This window comes from Podarcis tiliguerta, assembly GCF_965153285.1.
Source record: "Podarcis tiliguerta genome assembly, chromosome: 6".
NCBI lineage: Eukaryota > Metazoa > Chordata > Lepidosauria > Squamata > Lacertidae > Podarcis > Podarcis tiliguerta.
This window is the reverse complement of record NC_139539.1, coordinates 48,995,313-49,021,334: the sequence shown is the minus strand read 5'-3', so window position 1 is coordinate 49,021,334 and position 26,022 is coordinate 48,995,313. Positions and strand designations below refer to the sequence as shown.

The 26,022-nt window shown below is 39.9% G+C and overlaps 1 protein-coding gene across 12 annotated transcripts in view; it reads right to left on the bottom strand.

Annotated features, from left to right (window-relative positions):
* ST3GAL3 (ST3 beta-galactoside alpha-2,3-sialyltransferase 3) overlaps window positions 1–26,022 on the bottom strand; it is a 178,999-nt gene that overhangs the window by 131,861 nt on the left and 21,116 nt on the right. For 5 of the 12 annotated variants that reach the window (XR_014512600.1, XM_083446108.1, XM_083446109.1 and 2 more), the window contains exons 3-4: window positions 6,577–6,624; window positions 4,516–4,641 (exon numbers count right to left, since the gene is read on the bottom strand). The exons of 4 other annotated variants lie outside the window; for them this stretch is intronic. Coding sequence is in view for 5 of the 8 variants with exons in the window: in XM_083446108.1 (XP_083302234.1) it covers window positions 4,516–4,641; window positions 6,577–6,624 (174 nt within the window). In the remaining 3 variants the exon portion in view is untranslated. Of the gene's footprint in view, window positions 1–4,515; window positions 4,642–6,576; window positions 6,625–26,022 lie in introns of those variants that run through there. 3 more of the 12 variants (XR_014512601.1, XM_083446110.1, XM_083446105.1) reach the window with 2 other exon arrangements.

Sequence of the window (26,022 nt, the reverse complement as noted above, 5' to 3'; positions counted from 1 at the left end):
GGACAGAAAAAATGGAAGGAATGAATGAAGGAAGGAAGGGAGGGAGGGAGGGAGGGAGGGAGGGGCTGGAAGCAAAGGTTCTGGACTGCCTTCTTTATAGGGAAGCTGAAGTCTCCTTCATTTCCTTGGACCTAGTAAAAAAAATAATCTTCCAAGCATGAAAGGAATGTCCTTCTGAGCATGCAGTTGTACCCTTTCTAGGGTTGCCATGTGTCCTCTTTTTCCAGAACATGTCTTCTTTTTCATGGGTATGTAAAATGAAAGTCATCATACTGAGCCATAGTTAAAAGTAGAAGTTGGCAAATGTGTCCTCTTTTTTGCTCTTCAAGTTATGGCAGCCCTACAGGCTTAACCCCAGAGCAAAAAGCTCCAAATGTCACTCTCAGAAACCTTTCACCCAAGTCAAAGAAATATTAGATGAGACTGAGAAATGCCCTCAGGAAAGACATGATGTGGAAGCTAAGCTCTCATGAAGGTTTCCCCCTAGGAGATACTAAATGCTGCTGCCTAGTATCAGCCCTACCCAAGAGCAGGTCCTCCTCCAGAAGTAATACATATGTAAGACAGAAAGATGTCAGAACAGGTTTGAGAAATAGAACTATCTCAAGAATTGTAAGAGTCCTCTAATTGTAGCAATCCATTTCCCCAACCCTACAGGGAGTAGGGAGAGATGAGGGCAGATGAAAACATTAGCTCATTTGCTTTATTAACACAAGCTTGTTTCTTGCATCTGGTAACAGAAAATAGACAGATCATTCATGGTCCTCTAATAGTATCCCTCCCGGGCACTGATAGTGGTAAAGACAGTTTTCTGATTCAGGAGTCCAGGCCCTGAAATCCAGAATTATTTATTTTGGTGGCCTTTGCATTATGCAATTCAAGGTTCTAACCGCATAAGACCAAGGGTAGTAAACAGCAGATTAGCCATGACACACTCTGTTTCATTGAATCATGGAATCATGGAATCTTCTACATTGTGGGCAAAGAACACTAAACCAGTCAATTGTCAAATTCTAAATACTGTGGTTGAAAGTATGTAGTATGTCAGCATGTAGATGACAAATGCAATTATACAGCCACACACAATGAAGAGGCATAGCAGAGTGGGACATGATTCTCATTTTAAATAGACACTAAGTGCTCTTTTGTAGTTTTCTTTTACTATCAATTGTTGATAATACCAGTTTAGATGCTTAGATCAAATCTACATCCCTAATTATTTTTTCAATAATTATAATCCAAGATAAAGCTCCTTCAAAATTGATTTGCTCTTTGCTGAAGTTTATTCTTTTGTGAAGATTAATCAATTATTGGAAATCATAACTGGCCTTTCAAAGTTATCCATTTATCAAAACTGAATATAACTCTTCAACTCTTGTTCTTTCATTGCACGTGATCCAGACATCGTCCATCAACAAAGGGTGTCTGTTTCAGGGACACTGAATTTTCTAGAACACAATATAATGTCACATGGAAAAGTTATTGGGTTTAATGCAATTAAGAACAGTACTTCAAACATTCACCAGGGCACATAATGCATAGCAAGTTTGATGTCAACAATGCCAAGACACAAACACACACCCTCAAGTATTTGCTCCATTATGTGGCCTTTTAAAAAGGTTAGCATTATAATAACTCCCATCCCCCAAACTTCTGAGGCTGCATCCCCTCGCTGTATAGCTAAGTGGTGCTAAAACAAAAAAGTAAGTCAACATCAAAATTCTGGTCACTTCTGTGGACAGTGTCACAATATAGTTAAATCACCAGGTGGCACTAGTAGCAGGAAGCGTCTGTGCCTGTTCTGTTATTTTGAGAGAGTTAATAAAGTTATTGACTAGTTTCTTGACTGGTGTGTCCTGTGTGTCAGAGATAGGCAGAAGGCAGATCAGGATCCATGGACAAATCTTGAGGTGATTTATCAGGGGTGGAATTAACTGCTAGATATTGAACAACAGAAGCCATTAAAAGTCCACACACACACCCTTTATAAATTCAAGTTACTGAGAGAAAGACAGTTTGAGGGGTATCCAGGACTGGATTTGCATGTGAAATGACCAAGAGATCAGTTCTAGGCCTGAAACCAAATTACTCTGCTCAGAGGCCTTAAATGAGAAGTGTGCAGATTGCAGAAGCCTGCTTGTGCCCCCATTTTGCACCTGCATGTGGCTGGTGGTTCTCATGGTTCTACTAAAAAACAAAGATCTATCAAGCCTGTGGTCTGCCAACCCTTGCTTGAAGCTATCCATAAAAACAGCTTCTAACATCAATGTCTGCCATTTTTTAGATTGTTCTAAAAATATACGCCCTTCTCCGTGGCTGAAATGCACATCTCCAGTGCTCCATTAATTTTTGTCAGGAAAAAAAAACAAGACAGCAAACAGGCTATCCCTTTGCAACTAAGCTACCTTACACATTCATCCATTATATTTGGACAGATTACAGCGCACACTGCACTGGGACTAGGGAAAAAGAAAACACCCAGGACTTCAAATATCTGGATAAGCTCTAAATCTAACTCTCTCCTGCACAGCAGAAATAATCCCACAAGAAAAAAGTTCAACACATACAGATGACCATTTAGGGTTTGAAGATAGGCTGGTGCTTTTTCAGAGCAAAAGGCATCCCTCCCTATCCCCAGAGGTTCTAGTCTGCAGAGACTCCTGTGAAAAGGGGCCAGATGTATATTGGAGTAGAAAGGGAGAAGTCAACAGAAGATAAGAAAAGGTAGAGCCGTTGGTCATAAAAACTGGTATGGAAAAAGAAGGAACATGTGTAATGAACAAGTTATGCTATCAAGCAACTTCACATCTTCAGGGACATATGGCACTAGAAAGAAGATTGGAAAAATTAATAGGGGCATAAAATCAGAACAGTGACGAGAGGTCCGACCCAAAACATCAAAGTGAGAAGCCATGTGACTGGAAGGACAAACATGTGGCAACTTCCCCACCACCTCAATTGATGCCGTGGGGTGTAAGAGGGCCTGCTTTTTCAGTATGCTACGAACTAGATTCCCTAATAGAGGCTACCTGAGAAGTACTTTAAATAGCCACAAAGTCCTTCCTGCAATGTCAAGGCAACACATAACATATCCTTCTCCAACCTGGTACTCTCCAGATGTTTTGGATTACACCATGGACCAACAACGGTTCATGAACCTCATTTGAGTGTTCTGCAGCACATCTATCACATTAAATATTCATATTACTTGCATTTAATTAATTGTTTATTTCTTATATATTGTATATAATCGTATTACAATCTTAAACAATAGAATTCAGTTGTATTACTGCAAAAGACACCATAGAAAAATAAAAGAAGTAATAAATATGCAATTAAAAATCATGCAGCATCTGGCATAGCTCATTACAACTGTGACCACAGGCAGAAAAATAATTAAGTGGTCCACTAAGACCCACAGCAAGTGTCAAGTGATCTGCAGGGGCATAAAGTTTGGGAACCACTGCACTCAACCTCTCTTCAGTCCCAGTCAGCACAGCCAATGGTCAGGGATGATAGGAGTTGCTGTTCAAAACATCTGGAGTGAACCAGGGTGAAAGAAGGCTGATAGATATGGCACCTTGTCAAGGCCCTGGTGCATCACATTTCTTTTTTCAGGTTGGGGCAAGCATGCGGTATCCTGCATGTGACTGAACCAAATGCATGCTAATTAATTCAACTTTTTCCAAAGCAGCTTTTAAAACAAAGTTTTCAAAACAGTGTATAAAAATCTACAGAAAAATAGTGCCTGTAAAAATTGTCACACAAAACAGAGTAAAACAAAAATTAAAATAAAATAGCTGCTAAAAACGATTTAAATGACTGGGCAAATAAAAAGGACTTGTCTTGGCACTGAAACTTATCACAACAGGTACCAAGTGAGCAGTCACAGCAAGAGATTCCAGAACCAGGACAGCACCACTGAAAGTAACAGTTCTGTGGTTGCTACCTGCCTAATCTCTGATTGTACGGCCTGCTAGTAAAGAGCCTCCGATGCATATCATAACACATGGATTGGTTCATGTGGAAACAGGTGTTTTTTCAGATAGAAAGGTCTTTTTCCAAGATGAATATGCACCCTCGGATCCCCTATTTTAAGTTTACTTTTAAGAACACAGAAGACATTATAAGTTGTTTAATGCAATTTCCCATTTAAAACATCTGGTGTCATGAATGGAGAAGGGATTTCATACAGTCACAGAAATTTCTGGTTTCAGTTGTTTAGAATCTATGAATCAATCAGAGGTAAAAACAGAAAATGAGGGTAGGAAAAAATAGATGTAAACATGAAATATGAGCAAATTCAGAGTTATTATGTATTCATATAATTGGAAAACTACACAGCTGGAATTTAACTTTAAAATCATCCAAACCGAGCCCCAATGAGCAGAGGAAGCACCTACCCACTCCCAAGTCACCTATTGCAAGTTTCCAACCCTTGAATAATATTTTTTCTTTAGTGTGTGTATCCTTTGATTTCCCCCCTTTTTCTCCCCAACCTGAAGCAGTACCTACTAGGAATGGTTGGGCGTGGAATAGCGACAGGTTCTCTCTTAGCTTTGCCTGTTCCCAGGTTTGCAGCAAGATGTGATGGGAGAGATGACAGAGGCACAAGAGATGTGGATTTTCTCTCTCTCCTTCCTGTTTTAACAAGGAAAGCTATCCCTCAGTCCAGCAACAGACCACACAACTCAAACTTATTACATAGCTTCTTTTTCTCTAGTAGGCAGAGCTCGAAGCACAAAAAAGCCAAAGCTCTTAATATTAAATAACTTTAACATGCAGCTGTTTAACAAACTGTAACATGTTTCCAAGCTTTCTCTCCATGGCTGGCTACTTTAGTATAAAGACTGAATAATGGAATTTTGTTGAGGCAGACAGAGGAACTGATCCCCACCCCCTTTTTTTATTGTCTTCTAACACCTCATGATGTTTGCCCCACACAGAGATACTAGTGCAACAGTATCTGCAAGTACTCAATTGGATCTCTTTAAAACTTAATGATATTTCCCTTCTTCAAGCAAAGCTGGGCAATCTGTGAGCAAGATCATGCACCCTTGCCCAACCAGCCTTTAGGATCACATTCTCAAGAATGAAGCAAGAAGAGCAGGAAGCAGCCTGTGCTTTTTAAAAGACCCCCATCTGAGGTTAGTAACTCAGCACCCTTTCGACAAGGCTTTGCTATTAGTGTTAGGCAGCAAGCTGTGCTTGATTATTGTGCAGGAAGGAGCCTGGGACCATGTTGGAAGGCAGCAAACATTCTTCCCAGAGTACAATTAGAAATCCTAAAAGCAGCTTTTAATGGGAAAGGGTGGGACGAGGCTAGTTTTTAAAGGGGAGGGGAACAAAGCTTCTTTTATTGGGGGCATCACACCTCTTTAGGACTGCAACAAAATCTGGACAATGAGAAATTTCCTACCCTTCCTCTTCCAGAAACGCACATTGCAGAGTACGTGCCCTTAACAGAATATCCGAACTTGTGTTGTGGTAGAAAGCTATGAGCCAGAACACTGATTCATCCTAGTAATAGCACTCCAAAGGTACAATCTATGCAGTGCTGGTTCATAGGTGACCTGAAGTGGCCCAAGGGACAGAATTTGTTTTTAGGCTCCAATTTGTAAGATTATAAAGTTCAGTCACAATCGAGAAGCAAAATGAAGTTTCTCCCTGGCTCATAAACTCCGTGTGTCTCAACAAACATTGCTAAAACTCCACATTTAAAACTTTGCATACCTTCATTTTCCCTCCTGAACAGATTCCTCAACAGGATTTCTTCCCAAAAATGAAGAAGTGATCTATTTAACTGAACTCTCTTTTGGAAGAGTATTTTTCTCCCATTAGTGTACAAAGCACTGTATGGTTGGGGTGGTGGTAAGATGTGCATGTGTATTTATACATTAGGCGCAACTAAACCCTCTGCCTAGAAAAAAATATCATTATCATTAGTTAAATTTATATCCAGCATTTCCACCAAATGGCGTGATAAGGCAGGATATCATCTGGGAATGGAGGAATACCATTTGTGCAATGTGGATCCGTTGTGAAATCAACAGGTCATCTGATTTGAGGAATGTGGAGATGTGGCAAGGAACACAATAAAGCAGGAATGGGGAATCTGTGGCACTCGAGATTTTGTTGAACTAAACTTCCATCATCTCTGACCATTGATCATGCTAGATAGGGCTAATGGAAGCTGAAGTCCAGTAATATCCAGAGGCAGCAGGCTCCCTATCCCTGTAATAAAGTCCTATAGTATCACCCTGCATCTTATGTGTCCGCCACTTAGAACAAATGCTTAGTCAAATTCACAACTGAAGCACTAAAAATGCAACACAAGGAAACAAGCAGTTCCACTCTAAGTGGCTTTGAGTTGCCATGGCACACAAAGTAATTTTAAGTAATTCCCTTTTGAAGACAGAGAGTTCATCTGCTAGATTTCTTTCCAGGGCTACTTTGAAGGGTAATCCTGAACTAGGCTTGACAGCCTCTTCTCTGCCTCCCAACATGGCTGTCACAGATAAATTAAATGGCAGTCTTTTTATGAGAGGGGGAAGGGAGGGGGAGGGATTGTTGTACCTGAGCCTATTGAACGTCCAACGGAGTCAGAGGAAAGAACCACTGAATCTGTAACACAAGAGTACAAGTTCATTTTTCCCTTGTCATATAAATCCATTACTTGTTTACAAGAGGCTCCTATTTCCTCTTCCTCAATAAAATCAGTGTACTGGCTACACATTCAGCAAAGAAACTCTAACCACGGCATTTTTTTGTGCTACATGTGCAGCTGATCAATCACACTGGAGTGAAACATTAAAAATACTTCTGGCCCAGAATTATATTCCTTCCAGGAAGGGGGTAAGCAGTCCTAAAAGAACCTAATTTTTGTCCCACAGCAGAAATTCAGGCGGGAGCAAGCTTCATGCTGCCTTTGAGGGGCTACTAATGCCTCATAATTATTATTCAAATGTCTTGCAGTTTCTTTTCTGAGTTATTCCTATGTTGTGACAGAGAGAATGAAGTGCACTAGTCAAACAGGTTAGCAAATTACTGTGTCATAGAATACCCAAGTGCTACATTCCATCATGTGAGTAGAAGAAGGTATCTAATACATATGAAAGAGAAGCAAGGACAATGTTAGAAATAACATGTGCATTAAGAGCAAATGCCACCACAAGCATAGCTGTTTAAAATCACTACTGGAATTATATGGCCTCTTGAGTCTAAGGACGTTTTGTTTCAACACTGCCCATGGTTTAACTTCACAATGTAATAGAGAGATCATGGAGAGAAAGATTGTGGAAGCCAGTTGACAGATACAGAATTCAGCTGATAAAATTCAAGATCATTCATCATTCCCTATTTCCAAAAAAGGGCAAGCAACATGGTGAAACCTAAAACCAGAAGGAACCCACAACAACAGTGGATAGAAGCTGGGAGGGAAGGGATGGACACTTTTATTATGTGAATTTTCCCAAGTTTGACTTAGATCCCAATATATTCTATGTTTTATAATACTCATTTCCCACTTTCTTTTTCCTTGCAATATCCCTCAAGCCATTTGGACATATTCTGTGTCCAAAGGAATAATGATTTCAGCAGAATCATGTTTAGCAATAAACCATTTTTATTCCGAAGGTTTAGACTTGTATGTACAGATTGTATGCTGTATTGGAAAGAGTTCTGAGAATCACAAAATAAACCACAGGCCCCACAGAGATACTTGAAGTTTAATAAAAGATTGATGCAGTTTTTGTATTACATACCGCAGGTAATTCCAAGCCAAATATAGTGATGGACCAACACCAATCTGGTGGCTCCTTTAAAGAAGTGTACACACTGGACAACAATGAAGAAATGTATTATCAAAACTGGTACACTCACCTAATGCAGAGCCAAACCATGGCTTAGCCCCAGATAGTGTAGCAGCAGGAGGACCAAAGGAGGAGCACAATCTTCGATCTGGGAGTCCACACATTTGCTCATTCACACTAAACCAAAGTTTGTTGCATGCAAATCGGGCCAGTGTTATGTAAGGTGTTCAATATTTTGATTCCATCTCAAAAATAAGATCACAAGATCAAAGAACAAAATTCCAGCTAGTAGCTCCTACTGATAAAGGTAGTTTCTCCAACCTCACATTGTAATTCACAAACTCAATGAAGTAATACTTTCTGTAGTGTCAACATCTATCATGCATATAATGTAGACGTAAAGCCCACTTGACACAACAACATTAACTAGATTGTGGCTATTCCTAGAACTCCTATACACACACCATTATCTGTGAATAAATTCTTTAAAAAGCATGATTAACACATGATGTGTTGCTTCCTGGAACAGTGCCCTGCTATTTCACACAGTCAATACTAAGTCTACTGCCAGATTCCCTTCTCCATTCCAAATTGGATTTAGTTCACAGAAATACTAAGATTGAAGCATATACAGGAAACGCATATGCATACACACAGCTTTTTAACTGTGTTACACCAAACAAGGCATTATTAGAAGCACAAAATAAAGCTTTAATTCACAAGTGAGAACATTAGGAAGAATTCTAGTTGTTAATTTCTAGAAGTTACTTATGTATTATTGTGCAAATGTGTTGATCAGAGAAACTCCTCCTTCACACAGAACTAATTCTGCATACATCATTGATTAAGTAACCTGAAACAAAGGTCTACTGAAATATGGTCCTTTCCAAATAATCTGCTGGCAGTTGATATGGAAAATAATGAAAAGCAAACATCCAACTAGCAACAGTTAATTCCTGAACACACTGAGAAAATTGAATATTGAGATTGCTGTTAAAAGTCTTTATTAAGTCTGCTTTTCCAATCTGAAATTTGAGTCCCTCAGAATACATTTGTCAAAATCACATGTAACAATGTTCCATGAATGTTTTGTTTCTTTTGCAGCAATAGGACCACAATATTTTATCCATTCACTGACACCCCACTATTAAAAGGATAAACACACACACGTGCGTGCGTGCGCGCACACACACACACACACACACATAGTAAGCTAGCTGGTAGTAAATATGGTCATTAGAGGATAGGCAAGAAAATGTATGCAGTAATCTGTCAAGAGGTAGCTTTGTCCACTTCACTGGTCCCTGCAGCCTAATATAACCACTTCCTATTAAAATTGCATGGGGACACCACACCATATATACATTACCCCTTTTCTTCCCCCACTCCAATAGTAGGAGCTATGAGGAACTGCTCTAGCTACTAACAGTTCACAAGGAAGGCTTATTCTTCTTGTTCCCAGGCTTAGAGCCAATTTGGGGTTGCTCAATACACACCCACACAAAAGCACCCAGCCAGTCAGTGGACTGCGCTCATCAGTTTCAGGACCCTTGTTCAGATTCATATCTGAAAATAATAATAAAGTGGAATTCTATCAACTACTGAGCATCCTGTCTTGCTTTGGTGCTTCCTATTTGTCTGGACTATGAATGCCCTGCATCAACCACTCAGGGCTTTTTGGCAGTCACCCACACCTCCTCCAGAGCTATTACCACATTTATGGACCTTTGTTCAAAATGAACTGAATGCTGCCAACTGCACTGAAACACATGCTACAAAATTATTTATTCACATTGTCATCAGGTGGAACTGTTCCTTTATTTATTCTACTGTTCATAGTACTCTGCTTTCAAGAGAAATAAAAAGGCAACCTGTTAAGAGAGTCTTAACATCTAACAGGGATGTAGATACTTTAATCATTTGCTCAGGTATGGTCCAAAGTTCATTCAATTCCAATTGCTCTATTCCACGTTACATAAAACTTACAAAAGCACAAGCAGCCACACGATGTGCAGATACAAATAAAACCTTTCCAAGTATTCCATCAGCCATACTTCTGCAGCGCTCAGGAATGTGACTTACAAACTGCAGTGACAACTCTGCAAAGGTGCAGTAACAACAGCCCTTTTGAGGCAACATAATCAGGTAGCAAACCATGCTAGTACAGATATTGGAGAGCAATCCCTGCCAGATTCTACATACATACAAACTATACACTCACAGGATCTGTTCTGTTTATGAGGATAGGGCCTGCTGAGACAATCCAGTGCTCTGTGTGTTCTCTCTCTCTCTCTCTCTCTCTCTCTCACACACACACACACACACTCACTCACTCAAAAAACCCACTGAAGTATACCATGTATTATGTTTTTGAAAAGAGGGACATGGCAGAATTGAAACAGGGGGACTGGAAGCTACTAGCAAGTTAACTTATGGACTGAGCCTCAGTCAGGTTGCCTGTCCAAACTGACAGAAGAAAGGGGCCCATGGTGCGTTTTTATTCCCTTTACTGAAGGAAAGCAGCAACAGGATCCAGCAGCCGGAAACATCTGATTGTAAAAAGCATTTCCAATAAATTCTGGATTTTCTACTTTAATAAACTACCTCCTTAAAATGAGATTGCTTTACAAAGTCTTACTCTGTGTGTGTTTCACTAAATTACCCCCATGGACCACAAAAGTTGGAGGTGCGCCTGTGAGGCCCAACTGAGAAGCATATGTACCTAAAGCAATTCTTTTATGTTAAAAATGCATTGAAAGATGGGAGTCATTAAGTTTATAAAGATGCAGAGTTGCTTCAACCTAAATTTACTGTGTACACTCACACGCACATAGACACTGTGAGATTGGTGAAAGCTTTTCTAGCATGTTCCTTACTTGGAAACAGAAAGCTTCCTTTGAAGGGTAACCCCTGCAAAAAAAACACAACACCAGGTTTTTTCAAGCTCACAAAACTGCTTCGCCAACAAAAGATGGCAGCCATCCAAGTAGACCCTGAAGGCTCTAAAGCAGGGGTCAGCAAACTTTTTCAGCAGGGAGCCGGTCCACTGGTCTGGCAACCCAGAGATGCATTTTAAATAAAAGCACACCTTCTACTCATGTAAAAACACCAGGCAGGCCCCACAAATAACCCAGAGATGCATTTTAAATAAAAGGACACATTCTACTCATGTAAAAACATGCTGATTCCTGGACCTTCTGCGGGCAGGATTTAGAAGGCAATTGGGCTGGATCCAGCCCCCGGGCCTTAGTTTGCCTACCCATGCTCTACAGAAAGCATGAAAACTCATATTGTCCCATTTTTTAAAAAGGTTTTTGAATCCACAGAGTTTTAAAATTCAGAGTTTAAAAACTCATTTCTCAAAATCCAAGAACTGTCATCTAGCAAAATACATCTCTTATAGTTACCACATGATGCTCTTCCCACATAGTGAGATACACGGGTCATGCCTACATCTGCACACACAAACATACATATGTGAGAACTCGTTCTTTCTTTCTTTTTTAAGTTCCCTGTACAGCCTGGTTCATTCATTCCATCTTTGCCTGAAATAATATACAGGTAAACGGAGAGGATTCACTGAGATATTGCATCTCAAACTGGCTGATAAAGAACAAAAATTTTAACTGTTTATTGGTGTGTGTTCCAGAAGCCAAAAGATGCTCAGTCAATTCAGTTGGTAAGGCCTGGGCTTCCTACGACCCTTGCGAATGAAGTAAAGAACCATCTTGCAACTGTTTTTATTGTTCAATGAAATATTTTTTAAATTCGTTGAATACTCATGGCAATTATTCCAAACCAGGTTTATGCAGAATCACAAATGGTTTGTAACTAGTTTTTGAAATGTAAGCAATAGTTGCAAGTTATGTAGATATAAAATATGTGATTCTGTGAACTGTAAAAGGTGAGGAAAGAAAGCACAAGGAGTGAAGGCAAATTAAATAAACATGCAAATGTGCATGTTGCATATGTGTATTACAGATTTCTTATATATATATGCCCAAAGAGGAGATGTGAAATCATTAGATCCCTTTGTCAAGTACAAGAGCAGATCAAATGTTAACCTCTTAAAATAGTAATGTTTATCCCAAATTTAATAGTCCCCTATGAATCAAGGAAGATTTTCCTTAAACTTTGACAATGCCAGGCATCTCTCAAATGAACGTTCTTCCCATAAAGGCAACAATGCTTCTCAGTTTCTCAGAAAGGAATTTTGCAGCCAAAATCTCCCAAAACGTAAAATCTTCTGGCTCGGCTGCCTAGAGAATTGTCAGCGATTTCATTCTTGACAGCTTTACACAGATAAAGCTTGCCTGTCTCAATTCCACTGACAATATGAACAAGCAGCAAGCAAGACTGAAGCACAAGAAAGAAGAGCGAAACAGGGGAGATAAACTAAACTATCTGGTGACTAAGAGCTCTCCCAGACACCCTTTCTGTATGAAGTGGCAGTGCCCCACTTCTCTCTTCATTACAAGGGCTTCAACAAGACATTTAGTCAATGAAAGCTGACACTGAACAGATCCAGTCAATGCCTTTGGTTTTCTACTATTGCCCTCATGGATGCAGGCCTTGGCTGGCTGACTCACAACAGCTGTAACTTTGAACTGCAAGTTGTAAGATGTTCCTGGCCCTCCGCTGCCTTACATGATCATTGCCCCAAGCTGGGAGTGAACATACTTTGCAGGGGGAAAAAAGGCATGACATACAGAGACCAAAAGCAGCATGCAATATTTCTAAACTAAAAATTACAAACAGATTAGACTTGTGCTTCCATAAACCCTGTGACCTATAGAGTAATAAATAATAAAGTAAAAACAGATCCACAAATCAAGACACTTGCATTTTAGGAATAAAAAAGCCGCAGTTCAGGGCTAAAGTTCAGGGTCAGAGCTGTCCTCCTTGGCTTAAGGGTCGTTTGACAGAGATACTTGGTTTGAAAGCCTCCAAACTGAAAAACTAAGCAAGCCCACTGCAGCTCTGACAAGAGGCCAAGAAACTCAAATGAAAGAAAATTCCCACAAATGGGAGCATGATCTCAGAGCAGAAAAGGATCTGCTTCATGGGAAAAGTTTGGACATTTTAAAAAAGCCAGAGACCAAGCTCTGCGAGTTACCAGTCAGCTCTGTAAGCAGCATGGCTGTGAGACTATTAAACAAGAGCAGATGACAAGGAAGCAAAGTACTCCAGCCCTAGACAAATAGAGCTGGAACATTTTCAAAAAGAACCACATTCCTTGCACCGTACTGAGTATGAAAACCAAACCACAATGTGGCCTTTCAAATTAGCACTTGGGAAATACATGATCTAATGAGAAGAATAACATCCTATGTCATCCAGAAGTGTAAATGCAGAGAAATGTTTTATCTGATCAGAGTACCATGAGGATTAGCAACAAATATCTGGAAGCCCTGCGGTAAGTCACCAAGTCTCTTCTACATCAGCTGTTCATGTTGCAGAGTTCCTGTATAAGCCCCAATAAGCAGGGGGAAGTGTCAGCTTCACTTGGTAGCAACCACCATCTATCCAATCAACAGTATATTAATAGGGTGTTCTGTTCCAGCAGAGATTTGCAATAGCATGAGGCTTATAGGCAAACTGAGCATGAGATCTTCACAGGAAAGACATTTGACAGGTTTGTTGGTCCCACCCACTTACTGAAAGGTCACACATGTATATGCATCTAGCATCTTCAACGCACAGAATGTTGAAAGCTGAAGCTGCAAATCATTACTCTTGCATTTGACAGTTAAGTTATTTTGTTTTGTGGTGCCTACCTCTCTTGCAGAATTTATACTCTTCCATTCCATATTTGAATGGTTTTATGTATTTTATAATTGTGGTGGTTTTCTTTGGTTCTATAATTGTATATCTGAGTGCTGTCACCCACCTTAGGACTTTATGGTGAAGGGTAGGTAAGAAATCTTATAAATGAATAAGTGTGTGTACAAACACACATACATATTCATCACAAATGAACTAAGAGATGTTTGAGGTCACAGAAGAAGCTCAGTAAAACCATGAATGCCCTGCAAGAATTGAGAGTTCTGTATTGTTTATTTGACCATACACCTTCACAGAGCATCTCTTGTGATTCAGTATAAATAACACTTCCATTCCTCTAGTCAAACCTGTCACTAAACCTCTCATGAATAACCCTTCAGAAATAGGAGCTGCCCACACAGTTTAGCCATGAATTCTTGCTCAAACCCTGGGAAAAGGCAGACCTGAGAAGGTATCTGTCATTTCCACCCAACCACTTCTTGGAATATTTCCACCCACCTGTTAATGTCAGGCATAGAGTCAAGGTATCATGCTCTCATGGGATTGGAAAGCTTACAGTTATGTTGGTTTACTGGGCTATTTCCAGTACCAGAGCACCTCATAAATGGCAGCAGTTATTTTATTAATCTTGGTATTATGAGGCAGCTGCCTTCCCTCTTCAATTCAATTTTCATTGAAAAGTTTCTGTAGTTAAAAGATTTCCAAGTCAGCTCAAGGCTGAAAGGGAATCTCTTATGGAAAGCATCCCTTTGGGGGCATGTGTGACAAAGATATACTGCTCTTCACTGACAGTAATGTTGGGCAGAATGTAGTTCTAAATGTATATTTTAATTTTTTAAAAAAAGGAGAGAAAGAAGGAGAGAAACAACAGATAATTCTGCTAGGTGTGGGAATATAAAAACTGAGCATTAAGATCAAATGGAATACTGAATTAATATTTCCAAATGCTTCTTTTGAATATGTTGACAGTTTGCGGGAATCTAAATCTATAAGCATATTCATTATCCCTTACACTATTTTCAAATTATGAAACAAACATTATTGACTAAGGCTACAATCCTGTACCCGTTTACCTAAAAGTAAGCCCCTTTAAAACCTATGATATTTCTTCTGAATAAACAGGTAGAGGATTGTTCATTTCTCAAAACAAAAAGATGCCTGACAGTACATGTTAGAGCATCTGGTGATTCAACCCCGAATACAGAGCCTTGCAACCGGGGGTTTCACTCTTAATTTGAGCATTATTTGAAATTGCACTAATGCATTGGGGTGGGAACTGCACGATTCCACTTGCTTACTATGCCTCTACTGGTGTGCACAGGAGGCATATTAGTGGCACATAAAAAGACAAGAATAAAGAGAAGTGGGCACAAGCAAGATACAATTCTAACGAGCAAATGTAGCAAGTACAGAGGCTTGAGGGTTTGGCTTACTCTAGCACATCAAGCCCTTACAGCTACCAGAAGTCTACCCATCCTCACAAAAGCTATTTATGTCCCTTCAAAGGGGAGCCTCCCTTAGAAGACTAGAAAGCTCAGTCACACAATGTCCAAGACAGCTTTCTAGATCCACTTTCAAACTAACAGAAGGGAATAGGAAGGCTCCAACAACTTTATAGCAAGGGCCGCAAGCCCACTCCCCAACTGCTCTATGCAATTTTTCACAGGTTTCAACTTGTCATCACGGATTCCAAATGCAATAATATATAGCAGCAGTGCCCTCTACCGGCATAAGGAACAAATAGCTAAGCACTTGCTCTCTTTTTGCCTTCAAAAGCTATAAAACATCAATTTCTCATAGGGCACATTCTCCAACATAAATATCCCAAGGGTAACATTAGTGGGCTTTAATCTCTTGGAATGAAGTGACATCATCACAATGAACATAGACTATAAGGTGTCTATGTAGAGACAAACCTAATCTGGAACACATTTATGCAACTGGTACACACAAAGCCAACTAACATCACAGGACTGGATCCTGAGTTGCCTTTCTATGAACAGAAGGGTTCCTTCTGTTCACGGATGGGCCTGCAATCCAGCAAAGACTCCCACTGGGGGGAATGGGGGCAGGCCATTTTCATAGACAACTTTTCCTTTGCAGCCTCCTCACCACCTCCCACACTGTTCCAGAGTGTCCCCACAACTATAGGGGGAAATGATGAAAATAATTTGCCAGCAGAAGCATCCCATGAGCAGAATTTTGCTTGTGGAAATGCTGGATTTAACCCTTATGTGAAATGTTAGTTCTTGGGTGAGCAAATAATTAATTTCAGAAGCAGGTCTTTTATGTTCAATATTCAGTTCCTAAGTCCTTTCCTCTCAATTTTCACTTAAGTATCTAACCCTGAATATTAGTGTTAAGCAGGCAGAAGTCCTCTTTGACAATACACAAAATATATTGCTGGGAGGAGCATAAAAGTAAATATGAAACTTTAAAGCATGCAACAGCTTCTAAGAGGCACACTGCAGCCTATCAAGTTGGTTTCTCATTTCATTTAGTCCTGCAACTAGACTATGAAGTCGTTCGCCTTTGCCAGACCTAACCTATGTAAACTTTATGAACAATTATATTTCCCCCCATTAACTATAGAGAATAAAGAGAAAAAGCACAAAGGAACTGCTTTTAAAAGTTAACTGAATATCCAAAATTTGCTAATGTGGAAATATGTAATTCCTTCATTTTTTAAATGTGGCTACTTAGGGTTGTGCCCGACTAAATCACTGAGCACAAGTGGAAGGACTTCCACATATAAAATGGAACTTTTTCTACCTCTCCCCTCCCCAGGCACCCCCAGATCAGGTCTGGGTGTTCCCCAACTCTTGGGAGTATGTGGGGGGAGAGCAGGAAAGTTCCATTGTGTGAGCAGAAGTCATTCCACATGTGTAATTATTTTGTTGGACAAAACTCTTACTTACTTTCCTTTTACACTTAGTTTTAGGGCCACATCATACATTCTTTGCTGTCATGAGCCCTGTCCAGATCAGGCTTGAGTTGGTAGATTCAGAGAAAGAAGGAAGAAATGGGAAGCAAGGGCTGAATTGTAGGAACATAGGTTAGAGAAGATGGGGAGCTCATCTTTCCACCCCAACTTCAGTCACTTTGGAAAGGGAAGCAGAGATGCTGGCTCTCCCCTCTGACATTCCTGTGGAATGCTGAGCCTCAGTGGAAGCTGGAGAGGGTTTTGATCAGCTGAGGAGGGAGGCTGAACCGGAGACAGCAACAACTAAAGCAGAACTAGAATAGGAAGGTACAATCTTGTTGTCTAGAACCAAGCACCCCCTTTGGTGAGATCAGACCCTCTTGTCCTGAGAGAGCACGAGCTTGCAATTTTGGCATTCCCACAAGTGAGAGAATCTCACAAGGGAACATGTCATGCCTTGTCTTTAAAAGCTTGGCAGGAGGAAAGCGGAACCTTGATGGGACATCTTCATCACCTTCCACCTAGTTCTGAACTTCTTGCCCTGCTCCTGAACTCCTGAATCATGACTACCAAGTCAGTAACATTACTTTGCCAACATAAATATCTATTTCTTACCTGCAAGTAATAACTTCTGTCTATATGTGTTGGGTGGGAGCCAGGACATTTGCTATCAAATATACATGTGGCAAGGAACAGTGGCTAAATCTCCAACGCCCTGGCACATAATACATGCTATGGTAAACACATATGTATTCCACCAATGTTACATGTATGTAAATAATTTTCAGTGTACGTATGTGCAAAGTGGCTTTGAGGTCATGGAGCAAGAGTCCAGTAACACTGCTTAAGATTAGCAGTTTGGAATTTCATTAACTTTCAGCAGATTTGCTGAAAATCACTATCTGTTTTCATTAAGCAGAGTATCTTTATTCAGAGCTGAGTGTTCACCTTACTCAGAAATGGGTAATTCCAAAGAAATCTGGATTTTACATCCATAATCAAGTAGGCAGGTTTTGAAAACAAACTCCTGTACTATTCACACAAAAAGATGAGTGAAAGTGAAGGAACATGGAGTACATATTTCTATTTAAAGGATCCCTATTTCTGAAATGCTTGTTTCTGCCAAGTGTCAATATAAAATATATTCCTTCCCAGTATACATTCATCCATGACAAAAGGTCACGATAACTCTGGGATAGTCCCATGACTTCTCTAAAAATGACCCCATCAAATATGTAAACAATCCAGAAGGCGACACGTCATCCTGAATATCCCCAATAAAAATATATAATACAGTTACACCACAAAGAGCAAAACACAGGCTACATATAGTTGTCCCCCTGCCCCATGTGGCCAGCTGGATGCCTCTCAGTTTTCTACTGCTGTCAAATTTACCCACCGCCTCTGCCACTAAATTTGCCATGGCCACAGCTGCATTTGGTACCGTCCCTGCCACCAAAGCAATTTCACTTTTGCTAACCACCCATTACTTAAAAAAAAACCCCAAAGAAAACCCCCCTCCCTTACAGAACTGAGCCAACGTTGCCACCTCTGTCTACCCTACTCTTTGCTTCCTCCAACCATAGATGTGCCAGGTAGAGCATCTATACAACACTTTACCTTGCACACTCAATGATCAAAAGAGAAGAAAGACAACAGCAAGATGTAGCAAGAGTCAGCAAGATCAGAATGGAACTCAGCACCACAGTGGAGAAAGACAATCCAAACGAGGGAAAGCAGAAGGAAGCACTTGCCAGAGATAGGGAGTAGAGTGGGGAGATAAAGCGATACAGTCATACCTTGGATCCCGAACACCTTGGGAGTCAAACGTTCCAGCTCCCAAACAATCGAAACCCAGAAGTGAGTGTTCCAGTTTTCAAACATTATTTTGGAAGCCAAAAGACCGATGGGGCTTCTGCGGTTTCCAATTAGCTTAAGGTGCCAATGTTTCCAAATGTTTTGGAAGTTGAATGGACTTCCGGAATGGATTCCATTCGACTTCCAAGGTACAACTGTATATGGATTTTTAAAAAAATACCATTGCATGTCTCCTCTCATGCTGAGATAAAAGTGTGTTTGTGTTTGGTGTGTGTGTGTGTGTGTGTGTGTGTGAGAGAGAGAGAGAGAGAGAGAGAGAAAGAGAGAGAGACATTGGTGGGGAGGGGGAAGGTTATGGGGAATGAGTGTGTCTGTGTGTACGTGTGCAAATGAGTGTGTGGTCCCTGATCTACCACCACTATCTCTGGCCCTCAAGGCCACAAAAGTTGCCCATCCAACTTTATGTGCATGTGAACTTAGCCTTCAATAAATGTATTTAATAAGCATAATTGATTCTGGCAGAAATACTTTAAGAATAATTCAGAAAAAGAACTCCTAAATGGCAGGGGCCACATTTTGATACAGTGCTAAGGCACAAGCTATGGCTTGTTTAACCATGCTGTCCATAAGCTGTGTACTGGCACATGCAGCTCAAGCTCTCCCACTTGACTCCGATTTTAGTCAAACAGGGAAACAAACCCTGGAGCAGATGGCTTAGCAATACATGCAACCCAGCACTTGTGCTTTGTTTCCCTCCAAACAAGACACAATCTGTGCATCCTCCTAAGTATGCACAGAATCACAGGCTACGGGCACTTGAAATCTGTGTTTAGGCTCAAAGAAAAGTTTCCAAGCTTTTGTTGCCAAGGCTTCTCCTCTTACCTTTCATTACCAATCAGGCATTTATGCCTAATGTATAGTAAATAAACTCTCTAAAGGAACTGAAGGTATGCACTTGGGACAGCAGTTGAAAATCATGCCAATAACTGTTTAATACTGAATAAGTCCATATGACAAATATTTATTTGTTTGGTTAAGCCAGTATGAGGCAAAAACCTTAAGTGCATTTGAGGGTGACTCAGGAGGGGAAAACTAGAAACAAATGCTAAATTTGTAAAGTACTTACAACACTGATTGCAAAAAGAGAACAGAGTAAAACAACCCAACAAATTGCTCTGGGCAGTCAGGGTGGAAAATAAGTGGACATCTTTCCTTTTTATTTAAATCTATTTGCTTCTTGGATAAAAGCTCCCAAGATATATGACTCCAGAATGCAGAGGTTAGAGTCCCGGCATGCACAGTCCAGTATATTAAGGGAGCTCATTTGCCCTTTTTCAGGCTCCAATTCCTTGTATATTTCAGGAAACATTGTAAGTAACCACCATATGCACTGAACTCAGAAGAGCCTTTCTTCCATGTGGACAGCGTAATATGGGAACTGGGTATCATACTATCAATGACAGTGACAGTGACATTATCCCCCAAAATATGCAAAGTATCTAACCAAAAAAGCTTTATACCAAGTGCATCAAATCATCATCAATAAACAAATTAGAACCATATTAAATTTAAAAAGTCATTTATAGTTAAGACACTTTTGCTTACAGCAATTGCAGAACAAACAGAAAATATGTAACAGAGTCCTTTCTCATGGTATTCCTGTTCATACCATCAATGAATTGCATAACTGTTTAATTCTCAAGACTGAATTGAACATATGCAAAGTTTCTCCATTCATTCCTTAAAATCTATTTCTAAAATTGTCAGGCTGCCCTGTCCCCTTTTCTGCTAATTTTTCAGAAATTATTTAGGACTGCTATTTGCACAATCTTGACTCCCAGTGTTACTGAATACAGATTCAAGATCACTGTACCCAGTGTTACTCACTGTACCCTACATTACTCGCTGAGCTTCTGCAGTGCCCATTAAAGACTGATGATCTTGTGGTTATTCAGTATTTTGAAAAATGAAATGGCAATTTTTATTTGTTGATTTTAAAAAAATGTATCAAAGCAAATGAAGCACACAATTTCTGAATTTGCAAAACAGATCACAACTACCAAAGCTAAAGGATCATTGCCTTTAATTTACCAGTTACTAATAATGAAAGTTTTACAAAAACAGAAATCATTTTAATTCCAATTGCAAGAACAGTCAGCATAAGATGTTTGTTTATATTCTAGAACCAACAAAACCTATTTGCACAAATTTGAAAGGGGGGTATGTATTATTTAATGCCACATAATTTGAATAAGATCTACAAAACCAATACACATACTTTATAATATGGAATTTGTATACCGCTTAATCATAAAAACTTCTAAACGGCTTACTAAAGAGAGAGAGAGATAAAAACAAGTTAACCTAAAAAAATTATGAAACTTAGATCAAATCAGCAGTTTGAAATATACATAATAAAATAAAATTACACATGAAAACAAAAAGGTTTTTAGCTGGCACTGAAAATAACATAGTGAAGGTGTCTGCCTAATGTCAGTAAGCAAGAGGTTCCAGAGTGTTAGTGCTGCCAAGCAAAAATAGTAAATGTGTATCTATGTTTTTCGGTATTAAGAATCTTCATATATATTCCATTTATTTATTACATAGTCTATCACCTCTTCCTTTTATTTGGGGGTTCTTTATTATATATGTATTGATAATAATGTATACAAATTTTAAAGAAACATTAGATATTTCCAACATTCCCCAATAAGGAAAGTATAGAAAGAGCAACAATAAAACCAGATTAAGCAGAAGCACAGCAATTCTCTAATAGGACTGTGGACATAGCAGAATCTTCAAGGAATAGCAAGCAGATCCAGCTGTTGAACTGTCCTGGTTACATACTGGTCTCTGTCCAGCCCTCCCACAGCCACCACACAAGTAAATCAAAACACATCTGTGATCAACACCAACAGCCCAGGGCTGTAGTGGAACATTTTCAAATGCAGTAAAAGGTTTCCATGCAAAAATTCCTAATAAGGAACATAGCTAGGTTGTCAAATGGAACTAATTACTATTTGCATCTTGCACCTCCTGAGATGGCTCTGGCCTCAGGAAGGTATCAAAATAGAGAGCCAGTGGTCTTTAAACATATCATCCAGTATTCAAAACAGCATTTCAGTGGAAAGATTGGGGGACGTACACCACACACATTCCCTGGTGATGGCAAAAGCTTAGTTTGTAAGTACTTTGATTATTAAGTGTTTAGGTTGAGGCTCCACTGTAATTCAGGAAACTGAAGTTTACCACAAGCAAGGAGTAGCAAAGTAAAGAAAACTTTACTATTTGGGGGAGAAGGGGCACATTTTTTTTAATGTGCAGAAGGTGGTCAGGGTTGATCAAGAGAATATGTTTCTGTTCCATTAAAGGAAAACAGATTACTATAAAAAGCAAAGTGCAACGTGTACTATAATAATGTGGAGTCATTCAACTACTCTGCCTCCAATTTATCTTTTCAGTTTGGAATGCTGAAAAAAATCTTGGAAAGCACCTGGGAGACAGGTAGATAGAAGAATAGTGCCATGATGTTTTATTCCAAAGGTAGGAAAGCAAGAATGTTACATTAATAATCAAAGCTGCAACGCAGAAAAGAAAGCAGGAAGAACATCATTTCATACTGTTTCACACATATTTGCAGTATGTTCCATCCATAGAGGAGGAATCAGGGTTAAACAGAATTTTTAGAGAATGCCAAAAAAGGAAATCTACTGCCCTCAAGTGGTAACAAATAGCTACTTTGAGACACTGAATGTTGAGCTTTTTCCACTATACAAAGGGCTTTAAAAGATTGCTTAACGAGACTGATAAAGTGTGTGCCATGATTCTGCAACACCAAGCACAGAAAAAGCAAATGGCAGGCTTTCATATCCAACATGAGCCATACTCAAAGTAGACCCACTGAAATCAATGGTCTAAAGTAACTGAAATCTACTGATTTCAAAGAAACTACTCCAACTATGGCTTACTTACTGCGGCTTACTTACCGCAGAGATCAGCTTTGTAAAAAAAAACAACCAGTTTTCATTTAAGGCCTTGAAGATAGACCAATTGCTTGTTCTGGAAAGGTTGCGTTTCCTCTGAAGGAGCAGGTATGTAGCTTGGGGGCATTCCTCAATACATCTTTGTCATTAGATGTCCAAGTGACCTCTGTGGCTAGGACTGCCTTTTACCAGCTTTGTCTTGTACTCCAGGAACAGCTGTGTGTGCATCATGATAGTTTGGCCACTGCAGTCCATGCATTAGCAACCTTGAGACTGTCTTACTGCAATATGCTCTATTAGCTAACTTTTTCAGCAGGGGGCCGGTCCACTATCCCTTAGACCATGTTGGGGCGGGGGAGACTATACATCACCAAGATAATATGGAGGAGTGCTGTTAGTTGTCCCTAGTTTCAGAAATCTGACTAGCTGCAGCTAGAAGTCAGGCATTTAGGGTTGTTGGTACATATGCTGAGAAGTACTCTTTCAGCCAAGATTTGGCAGGCATCCTTGCTGCTAATGTTCAGGCATCTTCTGAAAACCTTTTTATGCCAACAGGACTTTATGGTTGTTTAATGTTTTCTTAAGAAGAGACAGTCATTTTTATGATCATTCTGTATGGCTTTTCTGGCATCTTATGGCCTATTATACTTATATTTTATATGAGTAGGTAGTGTGCCGCAAAACTAGTGAATGACTAAACTTCTGCTTAATTCAATAACGAAATGTAAGCAAATGTTCAAAAAGAAAGAGAGACTAGCTGCCGAAAACTTTCAAAAGTGTAAAGTGGGAGCAATGTAGCTTGCAGCAAGGCAATTCTTTCTTTAAAAATAGAGAGCTGCAATTATTTGAAAGAATGAATTGGCTAGTGACAAGAACACTACAATAATTAGTCCAACACCGCTATTTTAGACTACTTAACCTCCAAGTTATTTAGCAAATAAAGCCTGTTATTAAAGTAATTCAGTTTTGTTATTTGCGGGAGAACAATGTAGCTCCCCTTCCAACAAGGCTGTGTGTAAGTCATGATGCTTCAGCCTGCAAGAGCTGAAATACAATTAGAAGAAAACCAGCACAAGCAAAGCTTAGTCAGCCATGTGGGAATACAGTCACTTCTGATAAATAGCACCCTAACAAACCAAGGCTGCCTTTCAAGAAATGAACCACACATCCAAGATAATGGCTATGATCCAAATGATTTCTTTCACAAGCAAAATACAGATCTGCTGCTGAGGGCGGTGGGGTGGCGTCCTCAATCTCTATCCTCCAGGATCAGCCCCCGCGTCACATCCCCCCACCATCCTAGAGGATCCCTTACATGTAGGGGAGTGGAATTGACTACAGTGGAACAGATGCAAGGGAAAGCCTTGTTGCATGAAAGAAACTTCACTCATGCTCTCCTTGATCCCATGTGGTTTGGTTAGGACTTATTAGCTGCTCTTGAGCTGTTATCACTCCCCTGATATTATCAAGGTAATTTGTACTTGATCACATACATGTTGCAAGTGTTGCGCATACAGTTCTAGATACAACTTTTTGCTGCAGTGATGATGCATTTGTATTTTCTTCAATTAGGAATTCTGGCAGCACCTTGGTCAGCCTCACATTACTGAGTATCTTCCATGAGCATGGGGTGGGGCCAGCAAGCTCAGCCCTGCTCTAACCTCATGCACCAGCACTCATGCAAGGAGAGAATAATTCAACAACCTAATTTGGCTAAAATGCCAGGCAGCCTTTCAAATTAGAGCACCAAAATTATCCACATGCTGCGGAGCAAAGACAGAAGACAACCAACAGCTTGCAATCAGGCTACATTTTAATACAGGCCTTTCCAACTTATAAGCCACTAGTCCAAACCTAAGACTATCTTGTAGTCGCAAGAACACCTTGTCATTTCTTTTTGTCTGGACTGCAAAAGCAGGAGGACGAAGGTATCAAATATATAATACATGGCTAATGCCCTGCATTCAACTTTGTAGTTGTGCAGATTTGTGGCAATGGTTACAGCTCACTACTCCAACACTTATGCCAACAATTCCATGCAGCATAATGGTGTATACTTAAAAGAAATTTATAGTACGTTTACTAAGTTGCACACTTTTGATAGTTTCAGAGTTATAAATGCATAACTTACGCTTATGCAATGTGTATTTGAGAAAAACTTTCTAACTATTTATGTAACGAAGATTGTGAATATGGTGTCTCAAAATCCCCTTTCAGGTCCTAGAGATAGCAACATACCTGCTAGAAGAAAATCAAGGCTCACAAATAACTAAATGGTGGTGGGAGGTAAGAAAGTGTCAAACATATGACCGGCACAAACATTACTTCAAACCTCCTGCATTATCAGCAGGAACCCTGGAAACTTAACAGTCTTAAAACTCTTTTTCCTGAAACTCAAATTCAGATTATCTTTCAACAGAGCTTGCAACCATAAAAATAGAAGCGAACCACAACCTACCAGGAGCAGCTGAGTGAGTCTATTTGCTCATGCACCTAATTTCTGTTCCCATAGAAACAGACAGACGGGAAACAGATAAGAATTGCATCTAGTGCTTTCCTGCTACCAACTATTTTTGCAGTACAACCATTGGAGAAAAGCCAGTGACAACAGCAGCAGGAAGAAATGAGTAAGAACGTGATTTTATGCTTCAGCAGGAAGCAGGCATGGACTAAAATCTGTCTACTGAATGGCTTCAACAGTCACTTACAGGTTTCTGTGGGTTCAGGGTTGCAGCATTTGTCAGGAAATTTGAGCTAAATCAGTAAGGATATTCCAAGGCTGAGAGAGAGCAGATGTCATGATTTGATACATACTGGTAGGTGTCCAGCCAAAGCAGAATCAGCCAAGGTACAGTGCTGCATATGTCTGCCCACCCATGCTATTCAACTTCTCCCTTGAAAAACAAACATCACACAACTTGCCTAATGCTAAGTACTCAGCTACCGAGTATTAAGGGACCAAAGCTCATTGGTAGCCGACGTGTCTTGCATGTAAGTAGAACCCAAACCCAGTCCTTGGCATTTTGACTTACAAGGATTTCGGATGGCAGGGTTGGGAAGTACCTCTGCCTCAAGTCATGGATAGCTGCTACCAGATGGGCTAGAGGGCTAGATGAATCAATACTGTGGCATCATATAAGGCAACTTCACAGGTTCAGTACAATTATTTAAAAACAAGACCTTACCCATTTCTTCAGGGAATGGGGAATATATATTTTGTTAAGGTTTATTTCCTTTATTATACCTGTTATAATATTCAAATGCAATAATTCTTAGGAAACATACTGAAGCTCCAGACACATCAAGGCACTCTTGATGCATTTAAGACACCAATTAAATCCCTTCCACTTAAACATTTGGGCTTCTGCTCCTACTGCTGTCGCTACTACTATTTATATCGCCTTCCGTTTACAAAGTGCTTCATAATCTTTATCCTCCCCGTGTTTGATAAAACTATGAACTCAGTGTGTCTTCAACAGGTGGGCAATACCTTTCTTGGGAGCAACCAAAATGTCACAAAAGTGTGGCAAGCTTTAGAGTTCTCCAGAACTCTTCGTGAAGCACGATGTTACACAAAGAACCGGGGGGGACAAGATAAAAGGGGACAGAAATTAGGCTAATGTAGTAGCTATGAGGTCAACTCGTAGGCTCAATTTCAAGGTACAGATGATAATTTTAGTTGGTCCAAATAAAAGCTATTGCC